The sequence below is a fragment of the Oratosquilla oratoria genome, chromosome 40 (assembly GCF_046742065.1).
Source record: "Oratosquilla oratoria isolate Oo_2021 chromosome 40, ASM4674206v1, whole genome shotgun sequence".
In the NCBI taxonomy this organism is placed as follows: Eukaryota; Metazoa; Arthropoda; class Malacostraca; order Stomatopoda; family Squillidae; genus Oratosquilla; species Oratosquilla oratoria.
In genome coordinates this window covers 24,055,546-24,077,375 of record NC_134816.1, presented here as the reverse complement: position 1 = coordinate 24,077,375, position 21,830 = coordinate 24,055,546, and the positions used below count along the sequence as shown (strand labels likewise).

Sequence of the window (21,830 nt, the reverse complement as noted above, 5' to 3'; positions counted from 1 at the left end):
TACTGGTTACCCTGTATGGTGTATTGACTGCATAAGTTGTATGAAGTCACTTTTGAGAGACTCGTCATGAAGAATACTTATCAGTTTTAACTTTTACTCCGCTTTCTCTGCTCTCTGACTTGAATCTCTTATCACTTCCATGCCTTATTCTTTGGCATGATATAATCCCCAAGGATGTGATTTTTGTTCTTAATAACTAGTGCTACTATCCTTGGTAACTTGTGATAATTAGGTGGTAGAGGAGAGGTTTTAAGAGGCTAGTGGAAATTAAGAAAGGGATGACAGTGGTTAAAAGTGATAAGTGTTCCATATTCAGTGAGACCCCTCATTAATGGACGTTAATTAGCTGTGTTTTTGGTGCTGTTGTTTAGTGCATGCAATCACTATGCCACCCAAAAACCACTCCAAATCAACGGATTATTCACATCAACGGACACCGTTACCCCCCTTTTAGTCCGTTAATGAGAGGTAGTACTGTATATATATATATATTTATATATATATACACCAAGGGATTTTTTCCCCCCTTCAAGGGAGGTAACCAAGTCAAAAGGCACATACCCATTTCACTCCCACCCACTCCACTCCCATCCACCACCTTTTCCTTCCTCTCATCTTGGCTCCTTATGTATGACAGGTCATCCCTGTATCCCATCCACTGCCCAGGGTCAGAAGCAATGTAACAAGACAGCACATCCACAGCAAGGCCATTTCATTTAATCAGTGACCCGTCCCCCCCTCCATCCCCTCATGCAGAAAAATAGTAGTATTATGGTCCGTAGGGGTGTTACTGAAATCCTTAGAGGATTGACTGCATAACATTTTGCAGTCAGTACCCCATACAGGGTTGTCTTCAAGGATAGAAGTACTGATTTTCAGCAGTGAAATACAGTTGTTGGGTGTAAGGAGGTAACATGCTAAATTTACACATTTGTGGTTGCTGGTGTTGAAGAGCTTCCAGTGTCCTAATTTGTCATTTTGGTATTTATTTATTTTTGTATTTATTTCATTTATTTTTTTATTTTTTTCTTTTTTTCTCTGCTGCTACAGTTAGTGATTTAGATTTGTGATTGCATGTTCACTGAATGTAGTTCTTCATATTGATTTATGTGTACTTTATATATAAAATATAGTTGTGAAGTATTTATTTAAAGTATATACATACATACATATACCAAAGGCTTTTTCTCTCTTATAAGGGAGGTATCCAAAAACAAAGGCATAAAAAACAAAGTTTAATGTAATGTATGTTTGGCCTACTGAAGAGGCTTTGGGGTATGAATAACCCAATGCTCAGTTTTTTACTTTGAACTCTTAGAAATTTATCACCCAATTGAAAACATAGCCACATAAGCAGATATTCTATGTAGTACTATGTTTGTGGTAGCCATTCCCACATTGATGTTGGATTTGATGTAGAAATTTAGAATTTTGCATGACTTACAAGAGCTTATAGCATGGTAACCACGGTAGAGTCTTTGACAGTGCCTTCTGTTGTTACTATTTATTTATTTTCTATTTATTTATATATTTGTCCAATAATATATATATATATACAATTTTCTCTCTCTCTCTCTCTCTCTCTCCAAGGTTAATGATGGTAATGCATATTTTCTCAAACTTGTCAAGGTTTCAGTTTGTCTTCAACATCAGTGAGATATACAGTACCTCAACCAGTAAACCCTTATATTCCAGACTTAATTTAGCAAGGGGACCATATTTCAGTAATCTTTCCCTGGGCTTAGTGGTGGCTGATATTGATGTGGCTTCAAAACAATTTAGAATGCTCAGGCCACCTAAGTTCATAGTTTATCAGCTTTTTTATATGCCTGTCTCATTGTAATAGAATTGCTGTGAATAAATTGTATGAAGACATTTAGAATAATTTTACTAATTCATGAAGCTCTGAAATGGATTATTGTTTTAGTAATTTTTGTGCTGCTGGTAAGTGTGTGCAACAATTTATTTTTTGTAATTTTCGTACTAAATTTGTTTTGTTATTTTTGTTGCAGGCAAAAGAGGCAGAGGGCACAGAAACTTCAGTCCCTAAAGAAGTTCAGGAAAAGTTGACGGAACTTACACCAGAACTACTCCGGCCACTTTCTGTATCTCAATTGAAAGAGGTAACAGCTTCTAGTGCTAATCAGTTTCTTTATGGATTTTAGATTTACATTTACATTGATGATACATTTCACAAGTTTTTTGTTTTGGCTCTTGCCAGCTGATGATGATTTCCCTCTCATTTGTCCAGTGGCGTAGCTAGTGCTTTTGCCGCCCGGGGCTGCCCTCATGTTTGCCGCCCCTTCTCACAAGGAATTCAATAATTCAATATTAAAAATGCACATTAACTTCTTAAAGGATATATATATATATGTGTGTGTGTGTTTGATTGACAGTTGATGTTAATACATCCTTTAAAAGGAATGATTTGATACTAATGATAATTCATTAAGATCTTTATTTCACCATACAAGGACCAAAAATGCCGCCCCTCAAAAAGTGCCGCCAGGGGCGGACCGCCCCCTACCGCTCCCCCTTAGCTACGCCACTGCATTTGTCTAGTTGTCTCTCACTCTCTACCTCTGTCATACATTATCAGCTTAAGACTTCTGTGAAGCATGTGAAACAAAATAAAATGTTAAATGAACATTATGTGTCAATTGGTATGTAATCTGCAATCTTTTATTATGGTTTCAGACCAAGAAGCTAGTGGATGACCAAGATGTTGCAAATGCAGCAAAAATTGTCCAGCTAGAGAATGAAAGAGATGCCATTTTGAAGGAGATGGGTAATATTGTGTTTAGTGATGTTCCAGTGAGTGATGATGAGGTGAGTTCATGATGCATTGTGAATGTTCACTTGGTTTTTGTATTTGTGGGTAGCATACTTTAATGAATGAATTAATTTATTTCTTTGTTATTTATTTATTTTTTATTTATTTATTTATTTTTTATTTATTTACCGTATTTTATTTTTTATTTGTTTATTTATTTTATTTTATTTATTTATTTACTTATTTATTTTTATATATGAGCTCTCTTTCCTGCTGTCCTCAACTGCAATAATACTTGAATTGTTCCAAAAGCATTTTGTGTGTTTGTGCGTATGGGTTTTGTCAAGTTTGGTATCCTAAAGGAAATGGCTGATTATGAGGAGAGACTGAGACCGTTGATGACCGAGTCTAGAAGGGAATTTGAGAAAAGGAAGTAAAATAAAATTAAAATGATGAAATCCATAAGGAATGATTGGCTGGTTGAGTGTGAATTGAAGGACGATAAGCTTGAAATGGAAAGTTTCAGCTGTCGGAGGTTGCATGGAGCAGTAGATGGAGTGGATGTGGAGGTAACACATGGAGTAAAAGAAACAAGTAAATGTTTTGGTGAAATAAAAAGTTTTATTAGGGGATGAATGTGAAGTGAAAGTTGTATGATAGAGTAATTGTACCCATGGAGCTGTATGGAGTAGAGATTTGGAGTATAAAGGGGTTGGAAAGGAAGATGTTGCATTGTTTCAGGGTGGCGTGTTAGAGGTACAATATGTGGTACTAAAATGAGGAATGTGGAGATGAGGCAAAGAACAGGTGGCAAGGGAGATCTTGGATAAGGCATATGGTCTGGACACATTGAAAGAATGAGTAAAGGGAAAAAAACAGAGTGGATTGTGAAAAGCAGATGGAATGAACATGTGAAGAAGACTAAGAGTGGATGGGGTGAAAGGGGTTTTGGATGTATAGAGAATGTGCAAAAATGAGTGCAAAAGACGGAAATGAATGAAAGGGTTATGCTACTGAAAGATTTTTTTTTTTTTTTTTTTTTTTTTTTTTTTTTTTTTTTTTTTTTTTTTTTTTTGTTGTGTTTTTTTTTTTTTGTTTTTTTTTTTTTATCTGCTTCATGGTTTATTTTGATTGGATGAGGATGAGGAAGGGTTGCCATGTTGTGAAGCAGAGGGGTAAACCAGCTCTGGATGTTGAGTCATGCTATGTAAGACCTGTGCCTCACTGCATTCCTTTTGACTTCAGCAGTGTGGCAGAGGACAGGTCAACCCTTCATCCCTGAGGTGCTAATATGGGAAAGGGGGTTAAATGAGTCACTTATTTATAATATGAGAGCATCTTTTCACATGGCCACCCACCTTATAAAGATGGGAAAACCCTTCAGTATGTATTTATATATACATACATATACCAGTGGCTTCTTCCACCTTACAAGGGAGGTAGCCAAATTCAAAGGCATGAATCCACTCCCACCCATTTCATCTCCACATACTCCACTCCCATTTACCACCCTTCCCTCCCTCTTTTCTTGGCTCCTAGATGATGGGATGTATTTATAATTGTATATTATTTATTTTATTTGTTTATTTTTTCCTCAGGATAATAATGCTATACTAAGGACCTATGGTGATAGGACTGTTAAGAAGAAGTATTCCCATGTAGACCTCATTGTTATGATTGGAGGGGTTGAGACCAAGAACTCCTGTATAACTGCAGGTGAGACATGTACTGAATTTAACTGGAGAAGAATTCTGATAATTTTTAACTTCTAAATAACCCTCATATCTGCTACATGCATACATGTGCAGCCATTGCTATAAGTAATATAGGATTGTTGGTATTGAATGACATGGTGTGAAATTGTATAGGTTTGTAGTTGAACTCCCCCCCCCCCCTCTGTTTGTGTGTGTCTTCCTCTGTTTTGTATATACAGTTAAAGTGTGTATACCATGACTGTACTTGATAAAGATGTAACAAGTGAAATGTCATACTAATAAATGCTTCATCCTCTCAAGGTGTTTAAGTTGATAGGTTTGTTGTTAAGTATGAATTGCACATTTTAAACAAGTGACACATTTCAGGTGACCGTGCATACACCTTAATGGGCCCTGCCGTGTTCCTGAAGCATGGTTTGGAAGCTCTTGCGCTACGTATCATGGCCAACAAAGAATATATTCCCCTCGAACCGAACTGTTTCATGCGGAAAGAAGTTATGACTGAGGTTGCGCAGCTGTCGCAGTTTGATGAGGAGCTGTACAAGGTGAGGCAGCATAGATCAATGAGAATCATTAGCACAACAATAAAGTGTGAGATGGGGTGACAAGGTGCACATGACAGAATACTTTAGGAGTTGAAGGTCACCTCAGATGCTGTAATGGGATATTAATTCAGGAGACAGGGAGATCAATTAACCACTGCAGGATGATTATGCCTATGTTGGCATCTTGAGGCACAAGTGGGTACACAAAAAGGCTGGTGTTGGTGTCTTGATTATATATATTTTTTGTAGTTGTACATGAGTTACTCCCAAATTCTGTGAACTGGTTTCACCACGTTATTTATGTTTATTATTACTCAAGAGTAAAAGAGAACAGTTAATACAGCAGTGAATATATTTTATAATGCAAGTAGTGTGATGAATCATACGTTTGGCAGCCAGTGCTGTGCATGAGAATTTGACTCATACTGAAGTGGTTAATCAGTCTGTTACCCTGGTCTTTTACAAAAGACCTGTGGCTTCCAGGAAATGGCACAAGCCTCTGGGCAGGGCCATAAGTCACTTGGGGAAGTTATATTGTTTTCTTGTCTTGAGTTAGTGAGAGCCATTGTAACTTGAAGTGTTGTGTGGCCTTTGTGTGGTGGTTGTATCTTGGGCAGTTTGAATCAGTGGCCAGGCCAATTCTGTGTTGGCAGTCTATGACAGATGGTGTCCTAAGCACAGGCATGTTAGTATGGTTCTTGTCTGATGTGGGAGGGATGGGAAAACTATGATAACAGTGCTTGGATAATTGTGAAAAGTTTAAGAAGGGGTGGGCATTTGCGTTGTTGTAGATTGTGTTGTAATGAGAGCACACATATACCAAGACCTAGTCCAGGGGACTGGCATATACCAAGAGATTAAAATCAACAATTGGGGGTAAACTAGCTTTGACTTTTGGGTCCTGATATGGAGGTGCATTGTTTTGTTACATTGCTTTCGATCTAAGCAGTGAGTGGAGGAACATGTATGATCTTTCATCCACAAGAAGCCAAGGTTAACCACTTTGGTACGATGACGCCCATTTAGGTGTCATGAGGCACGAGTAAGTACATGAGGATGCCGGTGTTGGCATCTTGATTATATATATATTTTTGCAGTTGTACACGAGTTCCTGTCGGATTCTGTGAATTGGTTTGATCACATTTCATGTGTTTATTATTACTCAGAGTAAAAGAGAATGAGTTATACAGCAGTCACTTTGTTTTATAATGCAAATAGTGTGATGAATTGTACGTTTAAGAAGGAACTAGGCAAGAATTGGTTTACTAATAGGGTGGTCGATGAATGGAATAAACTTAGTAACCATGTAGTAAGCGCTGAAACTATGAGTTGTTTTAAAAAACGATCAGACAACTTTATGGATGGGGATGACAGGCAGTGATGGATACGGAGCTGCCTAGTGTAGGCCTTATGGTCTCTTGCAGTCTCCTTTATTCTCATGTTCTTATGTTTAGCAGCAGATGCTGCATGCGAGAATTTGAGTAATACTGAAGTGGTTAAAAGGACAACAAATGAAAAGGGTATGTGTATATTTACATATATTTTTTTTTTATTGCATTTTTATTTGCATTCGGATATTTGATATGTGGCCTGTTAAGTATATATATATATATTTTTAGGTTGTTGGTAAAGGAGAAACTCCAGGAGCAGAGGGAGTAGATGAGAAATATCTTATTGCCACATCAGAGCAACCCATTGCGGCCTTCCATCGCAGCCAGTGGATCCCAGTGGACAATCTGCCATTGAAGTAAGTTTGTATACACCACTGGACCTTGTACCCCTCCAAGGTGGTCGGTCAATTCGAAGCATACCATTGCATAGATAATAATAATAATTGTTGCCATGAGATTTTGGGCCATACTTTTTTAAACCTTTTCGCCAATCCTGGCAATCACTGTAGAAAGAAGAATTCTATTAACTTTGTTAATTATAATTACAAAAAATATTGGTAGGTTTTGTAGATAAGCTGATAAGCCAAATACACTTAACTAGAACATCAGGTAAAACTCTACCTTCTATTGGTAAATAGCATTTGCCAGAGCTGGTGGAAGGTTTAAAAGTATGGCCATTAGTGACTGGAAATCTATAGACCTGTAGTAGCTGGCTGTGGTCCTTATATTGAACTATTGTCAGTGTTGTAATAGTGTGGGACTGTTTCAATGTCAGCAGTTTTAGTATGAGGAGGGCATTGTTTGCCAGTTGTCAGCCCTGATTAAACTCTTCGGTATGATGATGCCTACGTAGGCACTGTGGGACGCGAGTGGGTACGCAGGTGTTCTGGGTGGCAAAGAATACGCAAAGAAAAGTCAATGGCACAAGTATATTTAGATACACAAAAAGAGCACAAACACAAAATGCGTGCAACCGTTGTCAAAGTGGCTTGAAAACTGAAGCCACACTCACATTTTCGCGCCAAGAACAAAACGGCACGCACCACATCTGCTAAATCTCACAACAACAAACCACACCGTAATATATAAAACAATTACACAACAGCATAATATAGATTATGTACATACATACATACATATACCAATGCTTCTCCCCCCTGACAAGGGGGGTAGCCAAAAAGAAAAAGGCATAAAATCATTCCCACCCATTCCATCATATACACTATAAATATATATATATACAAAGTGCCAACACACAGGGATGCCAGCGTTAGTGTCTTGATTATGTATATTTGTAGTTGTACATGACTTACCCCCGGATTCTGTGAACTGGTTTGATCACATTTTCTGTGTTTATTATTACTCATAGTAAAAGTGAACAAGTCATACAACAGTGACTATATTTTATAGTGTGAGTAGTGTGATGCATTGTGCATATGGCAGCTGATACTGCACGTGAGAATTTGATCTGTACTGAAGTGGTTAGCTACCTCTCCCATCTTTTCATCCCTGTACCCTACCACTCTGTCCAGGTCAAAGGTAATGCAGGGAGGCACAGTTCTTCACAGCAGGACCCAATACCCAGAGCTCTTGTGCCCCACTACTTCAACCATGTGACTATCACTTGTCATCCACTCAAAATTGTTTATGAAGCAGATGTAAACATTCCGTCAGGATGCATCATCCATACATTCCTAATCTCCCTCCATTCCCTCATATTTGTGCTTTCTTCACTGCTCAACAGACATTCCACATAATTCAAAGTCACCTTCACTCCATTCATCTCATTCATGGTATTCCTCTCAAGTTCATTCCATTCCACACCATCTCAACCGTTATCTACCTTATCCAGCAGCTCTCTTCCCATCCCCATTCTCTGCCTTGCGTCCACATTTCTTGCTCTATTTGTTCTTGTAACATCTATCATATTTCTCAAACATTTCATCTCAAAAACTGTCTCTTTCTGTTTGTCTCACTTATAGGCCAGTTTTTACTATGTAGAGTAGGTAGACTAAGGTATATTGTGGTTAATGTTTATCCTTGGCACCTCCAGGAGGTGCCAAGATAAGGAGGAGGGTGGAGGGGAATAGAATATGTAGGGAATGGAATGGGATGGAGTGGTTTCTATGCCTTTTTCTTTTTGGCTACCCCCTCGTGTAAAGGGGAAAAAGCCTTTGGTATATGCATGTATGTTTATCCTAGGATGAGATGGATGGATGGGGTAAAAAGGGCATTACAAAAGAGAGGAATGTCTGTTGAGGAAGGACGGGAGAGGACAGAAGATAGGGGTGAATGGAGAAGGGTTGTGTATGGATGATGCTGTGATGCATGACAGGGTGGGGGATGGGTGATGAGGGAGTATGTATGAGAAATAAATTGACGCAGCCTGAAGGGATTTCTCCCCATCTTCTCTTTTTCTGCATGAGGGGACAGAGAGTGGGTGTTGCCAAATTAATGAAGTGGCCTTGCTGTGGATGTGCTGTGTCTTGTGACACTGCTTCTGACCCAGGGCAGTGTGCAGGATGCAGGGATGGCCCGTCATCCAGGAGGTGCCAAGATGAGAGGGAGGGAAGTTGGTGGAGGAGAGTGGAGTGATTAGGGGATGGAATGGGTGGGAGTGGTTTCTATGCCTTTTTCTTTTTTGGCTACCTCCCGTGTAAGGGGGAAAAATCCTCTGGTATGTGTATGTATGTTTATCTTCCAGTTTCTTCAATTATACAGTCACTGTATGGATGCTTCCAGGCCATACAGTGGTTAAGGTATTGTTACTTGTGTAGGTCAGTAGTTGTGGTAGAGGAACTCCCCCTCTCCATCCCTTAACCCATTCAACTCCGATGACAAGATGTCTTGTCATTTGGTCAAATAAAACAAAAAATCATAAAACACCAAAATGTTTGATCAAACACCAGAAAAATATGACGTCAGTCCTCGCTTCGCTGCGAGCGAAGCGAGGATTGACATCATATTTTTCTGGTGTTTGATCAAACATTTTGGTGTTTTATGATTTTTTGTTTTATTTGACCAAATGACAAGACATCTTGTCATCGGAGTTGAATGGGTTAATACAGAAAAGGAGAAGATGGGGAGAAATCCTTTTGGGCTGCGTCAAAATATCATTCATACATAACCACTCCCAAACACACACACCCCCCCCCACACACACACACCCGGCCTTGAATCACAGTATCATCTATACATAGCCATTCCCCACCCACCTCATTAACTCTCCTCCTTTGAAAAATTTTCTGTTAGGAGGCACTGTCCTAGCATTCTGTTAGAGTGAGAATATGTGATGTTAAACCAATCATAATCACTAAACTTTGTCCTATTCCTAAACTGTTTTTCATTTGTAATTGATGATGATGATGATAATATGGTTCAACATCACAAATGTTCCCTTTTCGGAAGGCTAGGACGGTGCCTCATACAGAGGACTTTGTTGCTTGGAATTTGATGAACCATGCCCTTGGTTCAACTTAGCTGGTGGAAAGGTTTGAACTGCCATCCCCTCGACCTTTGCTGCAAGTAACAACGCCCTAACTCACTCGGCCAGTGAGCTTCATCACAATTCAGTCGTAATTACCTACTTTTATTGTACATCTTCACTTCTTCACTTCTTCATCCTTTTCTTTTTTATACAGTTAATATTTTCCCAAAAATTTTGTGGAGGGACACAATCTGACAAATGATTGTTTTTTCAACAGATATGCTGGTCTTTCGGATTGTTACCGACAAGAAGTTGGATCTCACGGACGTGATACAAGAGGAATATTTAGAGTGCATCAATTTAGAAAGGTTAGTTTTTATGTTGAGATCAAGTAAACCATTTAGCCAAAGGAACACAGGCTTTCTCTACATTTAAGTACATTTATTTTTAGAGAAATAATGTAAACCTTTATCAAAACTTTTGTATACTCATGAAATATGCAATTTAAGACAGGTTGTAGGTCTGTAGGTTTTATCATGTGTCTTGAAACTTGAAAACACAAAGACTGCAAGACTGAGGGCTTAAGAAAGCATTGGTTACTTTTGTATTTGTACAGGAGGTGCCAATATAAGAGGGAGGGGAGTGGAGTATGTTGGGGACGAAGTGGGTGGGAGTGGTTTTTATGCCTTTGTTTTTTGGCTACCTTGTAAGGGGGAAAGAGCCTTTAGTATGTGTATGTATGTACATGAGGCTGTTTACCTGAAAGCCATGGGTCTTCTGCAAGATAGGTTCAGGGGGCAATAGATTGGCTGGTTGTTGTTGTTGTCGTTCCCTAGACTGTCTGTCTGAGCAGTCCCGTCTCCCCAAGGAATGCCATAGCCGAAACTGGGTTTTCCCACAAATCCTTTATAGAGCGTATGTTGTGTTGTTTGCGTGCATGATTGTGTATAATGCAGTCTTCCATTATGTGTTGTATGGTATGGGGTGAAGTGTTACATCCTGGGCAGCTGTTCACAATGCGGTCATCCAGCCTCTTCTGGTAGCTTAGATTGGCTGGTTGAAAGGATATGAAGAAATACTGTTTTCCATGTAGATGCATGAATATGTGGAATAGCTTTGTTGATATGGCCAAAGCTGGAACAATATATGAATTCAAATCTAGGTATGATAATTAGAAATGAAGGATATAGAACAAGTAGAAACCATACATGAATTTGAATCTAGATATGAGAACCCCACAACCATTGCTCTTTTCCTGTATACTACACTTAACCTATTCCATATGGTGCCGCCTACGTAGGCGGCATGAGGAGCAAGTGGATACGCGAGGCTGCCATATCGGCGTCTTGATTATATTTATTGTAGTTGTCCCTGCATTACTGACATACTCTCTAAACTGGCTTCATCACATTTTCTATGGTTATCAAAATTCATGGGTGAAAGAGAGAACGATCGATATAAGTGGTGACTATTTTTTATGGTGCGAGTATTATGACGCAACATCGTATGTCTGGCAGCTAATGCTGCCTGCGAGATTTTGGCCCGGATTGAAGTGGTTAAGTAAGTGCACAAAGGACTGGAAATTCACTGGAGGGACCATTGACGGGTACCAGCAAGTGGTAGGCCTTCAAGATAGACATCTGAGAGGATCATCTCCCTGCATCCCATCTACAAAACCTGTCAACACCCACATCTCCGTCTGGAGGTGACAGACTGACACTCTGCCCCTGCACCAGGCCCAAGACTTTTGTCAACTTCAACTGTTTTCCTTCACCTTTTCATACAAGAGCTCATACATGGTGACTGCATCTCACCTTCTAAACTGGTGACATAGAAACTGGCCAATACCAATACAACACAGGCAACAGTGTTCTCCCTTTTTTTCTTCTTCTCCTCCTGAGAATTCTATGAGAAAACCAGAGGGCAGTTGCCAGCTACTGTGTGCTTGCAGGTTTTCAGTCATGGATAAATACAAACATACCATAAATCAGTCGTGGATAAATACAAACGTACCATGAATCAATCTGTAACACCTGATCTTGCTTGCACAAACATGCATCAAAGTTTACAATTGGTATTTGTGTTGGTTGGACTGCAGTATTCTTTCAATGTACCAAGGGCTTTTTCCCGGGTTGGACTGCAGTATTCTTTCAATGTACCAAGGGGTTTTTCCCCTTTATAAGGGATGACCCATCATCCAGGAGGTGCTAAGATAAGAGGAGGGGTGTGGAGTGTATTCAGGGATGGAATGTGTGGGAATGATTTTATGCCTTTTCCTTTTTGGCTACCTCCCTTGTAAGGGGGAAAAAGCCTTGGTATATGTATGTATATATGTATCTATAAGGGAGATACATACATACATATACCAAAGGCTTTTTCCCCCTTACAAGGGAGGTAGCCAAAAAACAAAGGCATAAAATCCACTCCTACCCATTCCATCCCCACATACTCCACTCCCATCCACCCCCTTCCCTCCATTTTATCTTGGCTCATGGATATAAGGGAGGTAGTCAAGTCAAAAGCCAAGTACCCACTCTCACCTATTTCGCTCCCATCCACCACCCTTTCCTCTATCTCATCCTAGCTTCCCATGGATAAAGGGTTATTCCTGTCTCCTGCCCCACTTCACTGGATCAGAAGCAATTGGTTAACGCACGGTACTTCTGCAACTGCAGTATTACAAAGTTTTATTCTGTTTGAACAGGTTGAACAGTTTTGCATCACCTCCCCACACGACAACAAATCCTGGGAGATGATGGATGAAATGATCGCTAATGCGGAACAGTACTATCAGATGCTTGAGATCCCATACCAGGTGGTCAACATTGTATCTGGAGAGCTCAACAATGCAGCAGCAAAGAAGTTGGACTTAGAAGCATGGTTCCCAGGATCAGGTGGGCAGAACTATCTATTTATGTACTAAAAGGGTTCTTCCTGCTTATAGATTGCCAAAGCATTCACTCACCCCCAACAATCACCCATTCGTTTCCCCCTTTTATCTTAACTCATCATGGATGAAGGTCCTGCCCCCTGCAAGCTGGCTAGGTCAGAAGTAATGCAGTAAGACACAACTTCTTCACAGTAGGGTCCTGCCACTTTTCTCTGGTGCATTATACATATATACATAGACCAAGGGCTTTTTCCCCCCTTACAAGGGAGGTAACCAAAGTCAGCTGGCATAATTCCACTCCCATCCATTTCATCCCCCACCCATTCCACCCCCATTCACCAACCTCACCCTCCTTCCCTCTCATCTTGGCTCCTCCTGGATAATGGGTTGTCCCCGAATCTCGCCCATTGCCTTGGGTTGGAAGCATTATACCATTGTATTTTTGTTTGTGGGATGGGGATGAATCAAGTCTTAGTATTATGGTTTTGTTACAGAAATTCTCTTTTGTTTGTTCTTCAGGTGCACACAGAGAGTTAGTTTCCTGTAGCAACTGTACAGATTACCAGTCTCGTCGTTTAAGAATCAGATATGGAGCAACCAAGAAGATGAATGCTGCTGTGAGTTTCTTGTTGTTTTAGCCATTAACTCTTTGAAGACATCTAGTCAGTTTTTGAAGAGCACTGTGTAGTTTCGTATCCTTTTTTGCATCCAGTACAGCTAGAGGCTGGTAGAGTTAATATATATATATGATGGTGGGCGGGTGAGGTTAGGGAGATGTAGAAAATGATTTGTGAATTAGAAGATTGATATATTTTTTGTTTTATTTACAGGTGGAATATGTACATATGCTCAATGCTACTATGTGTGCTACTACTCGTGTCTTATGCGCTCTTATGGAGAACCACCAGACTGAGGATGGGATCAAAGTACCAGAAGCACTTAAACCCTTCTTGCCAGATTGTAAGTACTTGGATTTGTATCTATGGACTTGTAGGGTGACATTTTTCTGCGTCATGGTACGAGTTTTAGTATTTTTATCGTGACATTGAAGGTTTCTGCTGCAGCTGTTTAGAGTCTTGTGCTCATTCTGAACACAGAGCATCAACCTTTCAGGTATACCTTTGAGTTATGGTGAGAGAATTAACAGGAGCTGATGTTCCATTCTGATAGTTGAGTCAGAATACCATCACTTACAGTCACTAATCATCATATCCAAACCACAGCACATTCCATGAAACAACAGGTGTTCCTAAGGCGGAATGTACTAGAGGACAGGGGCAATACATTTATAGTTCTACTATGCAAAGGGAAAGGGAACAAATATGAACGTAATAACTTCTGAGGGATCAGTCAGTGTAGTTGGAAAGGCATACGAGAAGTTATTGTTTGAGAGTAAGAGGGGGACTCATTGAGAGACTTTTAAGAGGGAAACAAAAAAGTGGAAGACCCATTTTGGTGTACAGATAGGAGGATAGCACAGGAATTCTTGAGTTTTATCACTAGTTTTGATCCTTCATGATTTAGATGGAGTTATGGTGTGCGAGGTGAGTAATGACGTTCGTAATTCTCTTTCAGCCATGCAGGACCTCATTCCCTTCAGATTCCCTCCACCCATTGAAGAGGAGGAAAAGAAAGCCAAGAAAAAGGAAGCAAAGAAGAAGAAGCCAGAAGAGTAAATTTTTGTACTCGAATCACATAGATCTTATTTAAAAGAAACAAAATATTTTAGTCCATTTTTTTCAACACATTGCAATGTATTCATTTATTTAGAATGATGTGTATCAGTTATAACCTCAGGATATTTTGTACGTTAGTCCTAAAGCTGTATTTAATTTAAATTGGGCTATGGTTCTGTCATCAGTCATTTCACTTCAATGTCTCTTCATGTGAAGAACAGTCATATAGGTGTTTTGAGTTATTGTTGCATCATACCACTTTTGACGAAACTTAAAATTTGTTGATATTTGTTAAATAAATTTTGTAGAGTCTCGTATGCCTTAAAGAACACCAAAAGGAGTGAATGTATAACATTTTGTACATCACAAAGTAAAGAGCATGTTGAAAAAATCAGTCTTTTTATTTTCTTTGTGAAAAATGCAGGGATGACCCGTCATCCAGAAGGAACCAAGATAAGAGGGAAGGGAAGGGGTGGATGTGAGTGGTTTTTACACCTTTGTTTTTTGGCTACCTCCCTTGTAAGGGGGAAAAAGACTTTGGTATGTAGTATTGTAAAGATAAGAGGGAGTGGAGTGTATTCAGGGATGGAATGAGTGGGAATGATTTTATGCATTTTCCTTTTTTGGCTACCTCCCTTGTAAGGGGGAAAAAGACTGGTATGTAGTATTGTATATGAGGTGGTTAAGAGAATAATTCCCTTGAGTTTCACAAGTGGACAACCCACAACCCCACAGTGGCTGGTAGTAGTCCTCAGACCCTCCTACAAATCTCTCAGGGAAGAGCCTTCAGACTTCTATATATGTATTGATGTGGAACTTTCTATGTCACCAGGTAAAAGTGATAGCAGGAGGGGAGTAGTTTCCAGTTGTCTGCTCTTCATGTGTGAAAAAGTGTAATAAGTATGGCTGAAATTGATAAGAGACCGGGTTCTGTCCAAAGACCAAGCATCAGCCCCTCAGGGATGCACCTCCTAATGGAGGTGAAGGTGTTGATGGGATGTGATATGGATTAACGTCACACACTCCCCCCTATCGGGAGGCTAGGACGGTGTCCCTCACAGAGGGCTTTGTAGTGTGGAATTTAATGAACCATGCCCTGGCTCAACTTTGCTGGTGGCAGGATTCGAACCGCCCTCACCTCGACCTTTGCCCCAAGTAATGACGCCCTAACCCGCTCAGCCAGCGAGCTTCCTTGATGGGTTTTGAAAATTGACAACTTTGCTCTTCAGTACAATGACACCTACGTAGGTGTCATGAGTTGCGAGTGGGTACGTGAAGATGACGGTGTTGGCGTCTTGATTATATATTTTCATTTGTAGTTGTACATGTGTTACCCCCAGATTCTCTGAACTGGTTTGATCACGTTTTCTGTGCTTATTATTATTCAGAGTAAAAGAATGAGAAGATGCCTGCATTGGCGTCTTGATTATATATTTTCATTTGTAGTTGTACATGTGTTACCCCCAGATTCTCTGAACTGGTTTGATCACGTTTTCTGTGCTTATTATTATTCAGAGTAAAAGAATGAGTAATAAAGCAGTGACTATATTTTATAATGCTAGTAGTGTGATGTACATATGACAGCCAATGTTGCACACGAGAATTTGACGCCTACTGAAGTGGTTAAGGACCAGTGTATGCAGGTACCTTCCATTGGTCCTGATTAAGAGAAAGTATTCATTAGCAATAGCTACTAGATACGTGGGTCTTCTTCCTATACCCTCTTTTAACTTAACTTTTTTGTAGAAGGATACAAAGTTAGGGATACCTGGTCCCCTTTGGAGGTGTGAGGATATGATGATGATGATATGGTTTAACATCACAAACTCTCCCTTATCGGAAGGCTAGGATGGTGCCCATCACAGAGGGCTTTGTAGCATGGAATTTAATGAACCATGCCTTTGGTTCAACTTTGCCAATGGCAGGATTCGAACCACCATCCCCTCAACCTTCGCCGCAAGTAACAGCGCCCTAACCTGCTCAGCCAGCCAGGTTGGGAAAACAAATGAGTGTATGCATTGTTTTGGCCAACCCCTTTAGAACAGAAACATTCCTTTATCTATATGCACTAACATATGGGATGGATAAAGGGTGGGTGTATGGCAAAGATGGCCACCTCCCTTAAAAATGGGAAGGGTTCTTTTGGTACATGTATGTCTATATACCAGTGTACAGGAGGAGGAATTCAGCCAGAAGCTTAGTAATTGAGTCATGGATTGTGCATGGATGAAAGCTAGAGGGAAGAGATTGGTACAGTGAGTCCTTATATCCTTATACATACATATACCAAGGCTTCTTCCCCCTTACAAGGGAGGTAGCCAAAAAGGAAAAGGCATAAAATCATTTCCACCCATTCCATCACTGAATACACTCCACACCCCTCCACCCTCCCTCCCATCCGAGCACCTCCCGGACGACGGGTCATCCCTGCACCCTGTCCACTGCCCTGGATCAGAAGCAGTGTCGCAAGACACAGCACATCCACAGCAAGGCTGCTTCATTAAATCGGCGACCCCCCCCTCTCCGTCCCCCCATTGCATAAAAAGGAGAGGACGGGGAGAAATCCCTTCGGGCTGTGTCAACTTTTGCTCACACATACTACCTCACCCCCCACCCCCCTGCCCATTCCACCTCATGCAATCACAACATCATCCATATACAACCATTTTCCGTTCACCCGTCTTCTGTCCTCTCCTGTCCTTCCTCAACAGACATTCCCCTCTTCCCCAAAGCCCCCTTCACCCCATCCATCCACCTCATCCTAGGACGTCCCCTCATGTTCACTCCCTCCACATCTGCCTTCCATACCTCTTTTACTAGTCTTTCTTCACTCATTCTTTGCATGTGTCCTTATACAGTAATTCTTTATCTGGTAAATTTTTATGGTATTTGGTAATTACTACCCTCGATTCTATTTATGGTAAGAAAAATTCTCAAATACGGTATCCGCCCGTGTTTTGGAGGTAAAATTAGGTATTTTGAAGAGGAAAGAGCAGGGAGAAGGTACGTCTGCCATAAGTTGAAACTTGGGTTCGGTATACGGTAATTTCAATTTGCGATAAGGTTTTCAGGAATGCATATGTACCATATAACAAGGACTCACTGTACCATGCTTGTGAGAAAGGGAAAGGTGAGTGGTGTTTGGGAGTGGGGTAGGTAGCGGTGAATGGATGAGGGAGGGAAGGAGTAGTAAGAGATAAGATTGGTGAGTGCATAGTGGATTGGAAACTATCATCAAGAATAGTGGAGGTGAAGGCAAGATTCTGATGTACAGGGTGATAGATGGAAATGATGGTGGAGAGATATTGGATATGAATATTGAGAGGGAAATGATAAGTGAACCTGGTGATTCAGAAGAAAGATGATATGAATATACAAAGGCCAGAGTGATTCATAAGAAGGTAGTCAAGAGGACATTGGATTATGTAGTGGTGCCTGAAATGTGGCCAGAGGCTTTTCTTTGTTTTATAGATTTTAGAACCAATATTCTTCTCTTCAAGTACATGGCCAAGGTCTACAGTGTAATTGACCAATTGAATTGAATTGGATGTAAGATGACATCATGCTCTCTCAGGAAGAAAGTCAATGTGCCCTGCAACATTATTTGGTGCCTGCTCTCCTGTGATTACCAGATAAGATATTTTATTTTATTTTATTTACTTATTTATTTTTACGATTTTTTTTTATTTTTTTTTTATTTTTATTTTAAGGTCTAATGTAATTTTTTGAGTTACTGATATAGTGTCCTATGACTGTGAATATGTTGTGATTCTCTCTCTCTTTTTATCTATCCCCCTTCTCTCTCTACATATCTCTCCTTCCCTCTCTATCTGGCCCTCACACCCTCCCTCTCCATCTCACTTTCCCTCCCTCTCTATCTCGCTCGCCTTCCCTCTCCATCTCTCTTGCTCTCCCTTCCTCTCTATCTTACTTTCTCTTTCTCTCCCCATCTCTCTCTATCCATCTCACACTGTCCTTTTCTCTCTCTCCTCTGTCTCTCCCTCTCTCTCACACTCTCTTTTATTTATCCTTCCTTTCTCTTATTCCCTTTGCCTCTCCCTCTCTCTCTCTCTCTATGTGTGTGTGTGTGTGTGTGTATTCACTTCGGATCTGCTGCAGTCTCTGTCGAGACAGCCAGACACCACCCTACGGCAGTGAGCTCAGAGCTCCTTATTAGCCGATCTCTGGGTTGGTCTGAGACCACTCACACACCACACACCGGGACAGCAAGGTCACAACTCCTTGACTAACGTCCCGTACCTACTCGCTGCTAGGTGAACAGGGGCTACACGTGAAAGGAGACAAACCCAACTTGTCTCCGCCCGGCCGGGGAATCGAACCCCGGTTCTCCGGCTTGTGAGGCCAGTGCCTTACCAATCCGCCACCGGGCCGTGTGTGTGTGTGTGTGTGTGTGCACGTGAGTGTGGATATGCATATGTACATTGTGTGTGTGTGTGCCTGTCTAAAATGAAAAAATTGGCTGATCACCTCCCTAACCCCCTCAAGAGACTGTAAGGTTCTTCTAGGGGCTCTCCCTCTGTCTCTCTCTCTCTCTCTCTTAACTCTCTTAACTCTCCCCCTCTTTCTCTATATGTATATGCATGCATATGTATATATGTATACATGTGTATGTGTATCGGTGTGCACATGTGTATATATACAAGTATGCAACAGTAATCACATAAAACACGTGAATAAAGATTTATGCTTGTAACCACGAGGAAAATAAAGATCGGAATACTGAACGTTTTCGTCTATTAAGACATTTTCTTTGAAAATGTCTTAATAGACGAAAACGTTCAGTATTCCGATCTTTATTTTCCTCGTGGTTACAAGCATATACAAGTATGTATATTTACAGTATATCTATCCCTCTTCTCCTCCCTTCCTCCCCCTCTCTCTCTCTCTCTTTCCTCCATATCTTAATCTCCTACTGAGCCTCCTTGTGGGCATCCACAGTATCCCCACCCCTGATCCCTCTGCTTTGTGGGAAAGTCCTGGAAGACATAAGGCTAAAGGAGTTCCCCTGATGCAAAGCCATGGCTGGAGACCCGTGAGAGGCAGGATCCGACAGACTGGATACCTGGCAGTTTATTGCAACCTCAGCTACCAGAAGGTCATCTGGAACCCCCTCCTACTACTGGAAGATGGTAGCTGAGGCCAAGATGGTGGGGGAAAGGACTGCACACTCCTTCACCTAAAATCTATTCACCTGTGGAGGCTTTTGTTCCTCCCATTGTATCACTTTCATCATCATCATCACCTTCAGGCACTCGAGCCCTGTGGTGATGGAGACAAATCGAGGATGTGACTGGAAGTCTCCAGCCCGATTCCTGCACGCAGGTGGTATAGGAGTGATGGTCGCTAGAGAGAAGGAATAGGAACAGTTCTCCCCTTCGGCAACTTCCTGCATCACTGAGCAGCCCTCTTACATAAGAACATAGCATAAGAATAAAGGAGACTGCAAGAGACCATAAGGCCTACACTAGGCAGCTCTGTATCCATCACCACCTGTCATCCCCATCTTCAGGGCTCTCCACTGCTCACCCAGAACAGAGAGAGGTCTAGAAAAGGTAACCTAAACACTGTTCCAGCCTCCTTGGGTGGTTCACTGCGACCATCTAAGCACATCTTATGCGGTCGACTTACCACTTAACTAACTAATAAACCACAAATCCTTTTCACGTTCGCGACTTCGAACGTCCGAATTCTCCTTGATTCCAAAGAAACTACAACCCGGCATCACGGACGCACAGCGCTTATTACTCACAAACTTAAGAAATACATACATATACCAAAGGCTTTTCCCCCCTTACAAGGGAGGTAGCCAAAAAGAAAAAGGCATAAAACAATTCCCATCCATTCCATCCCTAATACAATCCACTCCCCTCCACCCTCCCTCTTATCTTGGCACATCCAGGATGACGGGTCATCCCTGCATCTTGTCCACTGCCCTGGGTTAGAGGACAAGAAATACAACATAGATATAGCTGCACTCAATGAGACTTGCCTCTCTGGCGAGGACTTGCTGACAGAGACCGGCGAAGGATACAGTTCTGGAAGGATTGTCCTAAAGATGCTGGACGAGTGCATGGCATATTAAGCGCTGAAACTATCAGTTGTTTTAAAAAACGATTAGACAACTTTATGGATGGGGATGACAGGTGGTGATGGATACGGAAATGCCTAGTGTAGGCCTTATGGTCTCTTGCAATCTCCTTTATTCTTATGTTCTTATGGTTGGTTTTACTGTTCGCAATACGCTACTCCAAAAGATCCCCGAACACAAAACAGGCTTAAGTGAAAGACTGATGACCTGTCATATACCACTCACTAAGGGGTGCTATGCAACACTCATCAGTGCCTATGTACCTCCTTTCATTACTGAAGATTCAACAACAGATGCTTTCTATGAGCCGATGCACTTAGCTTTCTGCAGAATCTCACCACATGACAAAATCATACTCTTTGGAGACTTCAATGCCAGAGTCAGATCACACGCTGAATCTTGGAGGAACGTACTTGGCAGACATGGTATAGGTAACCTCAACAGCAGTAGTCTCAGACTCTTAACACTATGCTGAGAGCACAACCTGACCATCACAAACACTCGTTCAACAAAAGAACAAATACAAGATGTCCTGGATGCATCCCAGATCCAAGCACTGGCATCTACTGTCATTGTCCAGTAGCGAGACTGGAAAGACGTGTTCGTGTTCCTGACACGGGCGGAGTACCGGGCTGATTATCTTTTAAGATCCAAAATGAAACTCCGGATACTCTCATTTTACCCCATCAGAGCTCCAAACAGGAAACTAAACTGTAATGCCCTTAAAGGACCCGAGATCATCGAGAAACTCCACACGACTGTTGCACAACACCTAAACTACACCCCAAGTCTCGACCCCAACACTAACCTCGACATTGATAAGAATTGGGTTAACCTCCGTGTAGCAATCCATCAAGCTGCTGATGTTCTTGGCTTCACAAGGCGACGTTATTGTGACTGGTTCGATAGGAATTCTCAAGATGTTGATTCTCTTATAATCGCCAAAAACAAAACCCACGATACACTGTTCTCAAACCCTCAGTCTGCATCCCTCAGAGCTAACTGATGTACCCTTTGTGATGTAACACAGAGAAGACAAAGGAAATTGGAATACAACTGGTGGCAGGCCAGGACCCTAGAAATGGCTTGGATAACAGACACGACTCTGCTTTTACAACGCCTTCAAACCTATACATTGCCCCACGAAACGAAACACACCAGTGAGATCGTCAGAGGGTGTTCTCCTAAAAGAAAACTATCAAACCCTCAATAGATGTGCTAAGCATTTTTTGCATTCTTCTCAACCAAAAGAACCCCACCGACCCAAACATCCTGAACAAACTACCAGAGCTACCCACGATCAC

General features: G+C 41.2%; 1 protein-coding gene across 2 annotated transcripts in view; it reads left to right on the top strand.

Moving 5' to 3' along the window:
* Positions 1–14,815, top strand: part of SerRS (Seryl-tRNA synthetase) — a 22,124-nt gene extending 7,309 nt beyond the window's left edge. For both annotated transcript variants that reach the window (XM_076177267.1, XM_076177268.1), the window contains 10 exons: positions 2,013–2,123; positions 2,698–2,829; positions 4,372–4,489; positions 4,855–5,033; positions 6,653–6,780; positions 10,129–10,219; positions 12,556–12,745; positions 13,261–13,358; positions 13,572–13,701; positions 14,317–14,815. In XM_076177267.1, coding sequence (XP_076033382.1) covers positions 2,013–2,123; positions 2,698–2,829; positions 4,372–4,489; positions 4,855–5,033; positions 6,653–6,780; positions 10,129–10,219; positions 12,556–12,745; positions 13,261–13,358; positions 13,572–13,701; positions 14,317–14,417 — 1,278 coding nt within the window. In that variant the 3' untranslated portion in view covers positions 14,418–14,815. The remainder of the gene's footprint in view (positions 1–2,012; positions 2,124–2,697; positions 2,830–4,371; positions 4,490–4,854; positions 5,034–6,652; positions 6,781–10,128; positions 10,220–12,555; positions 12,746–13,260; positions 13,359–13,571; positions 13,702–14,316) is intronic.
* Positions 14,816–21,830: the final 7,015 nt, after the last annotated feature.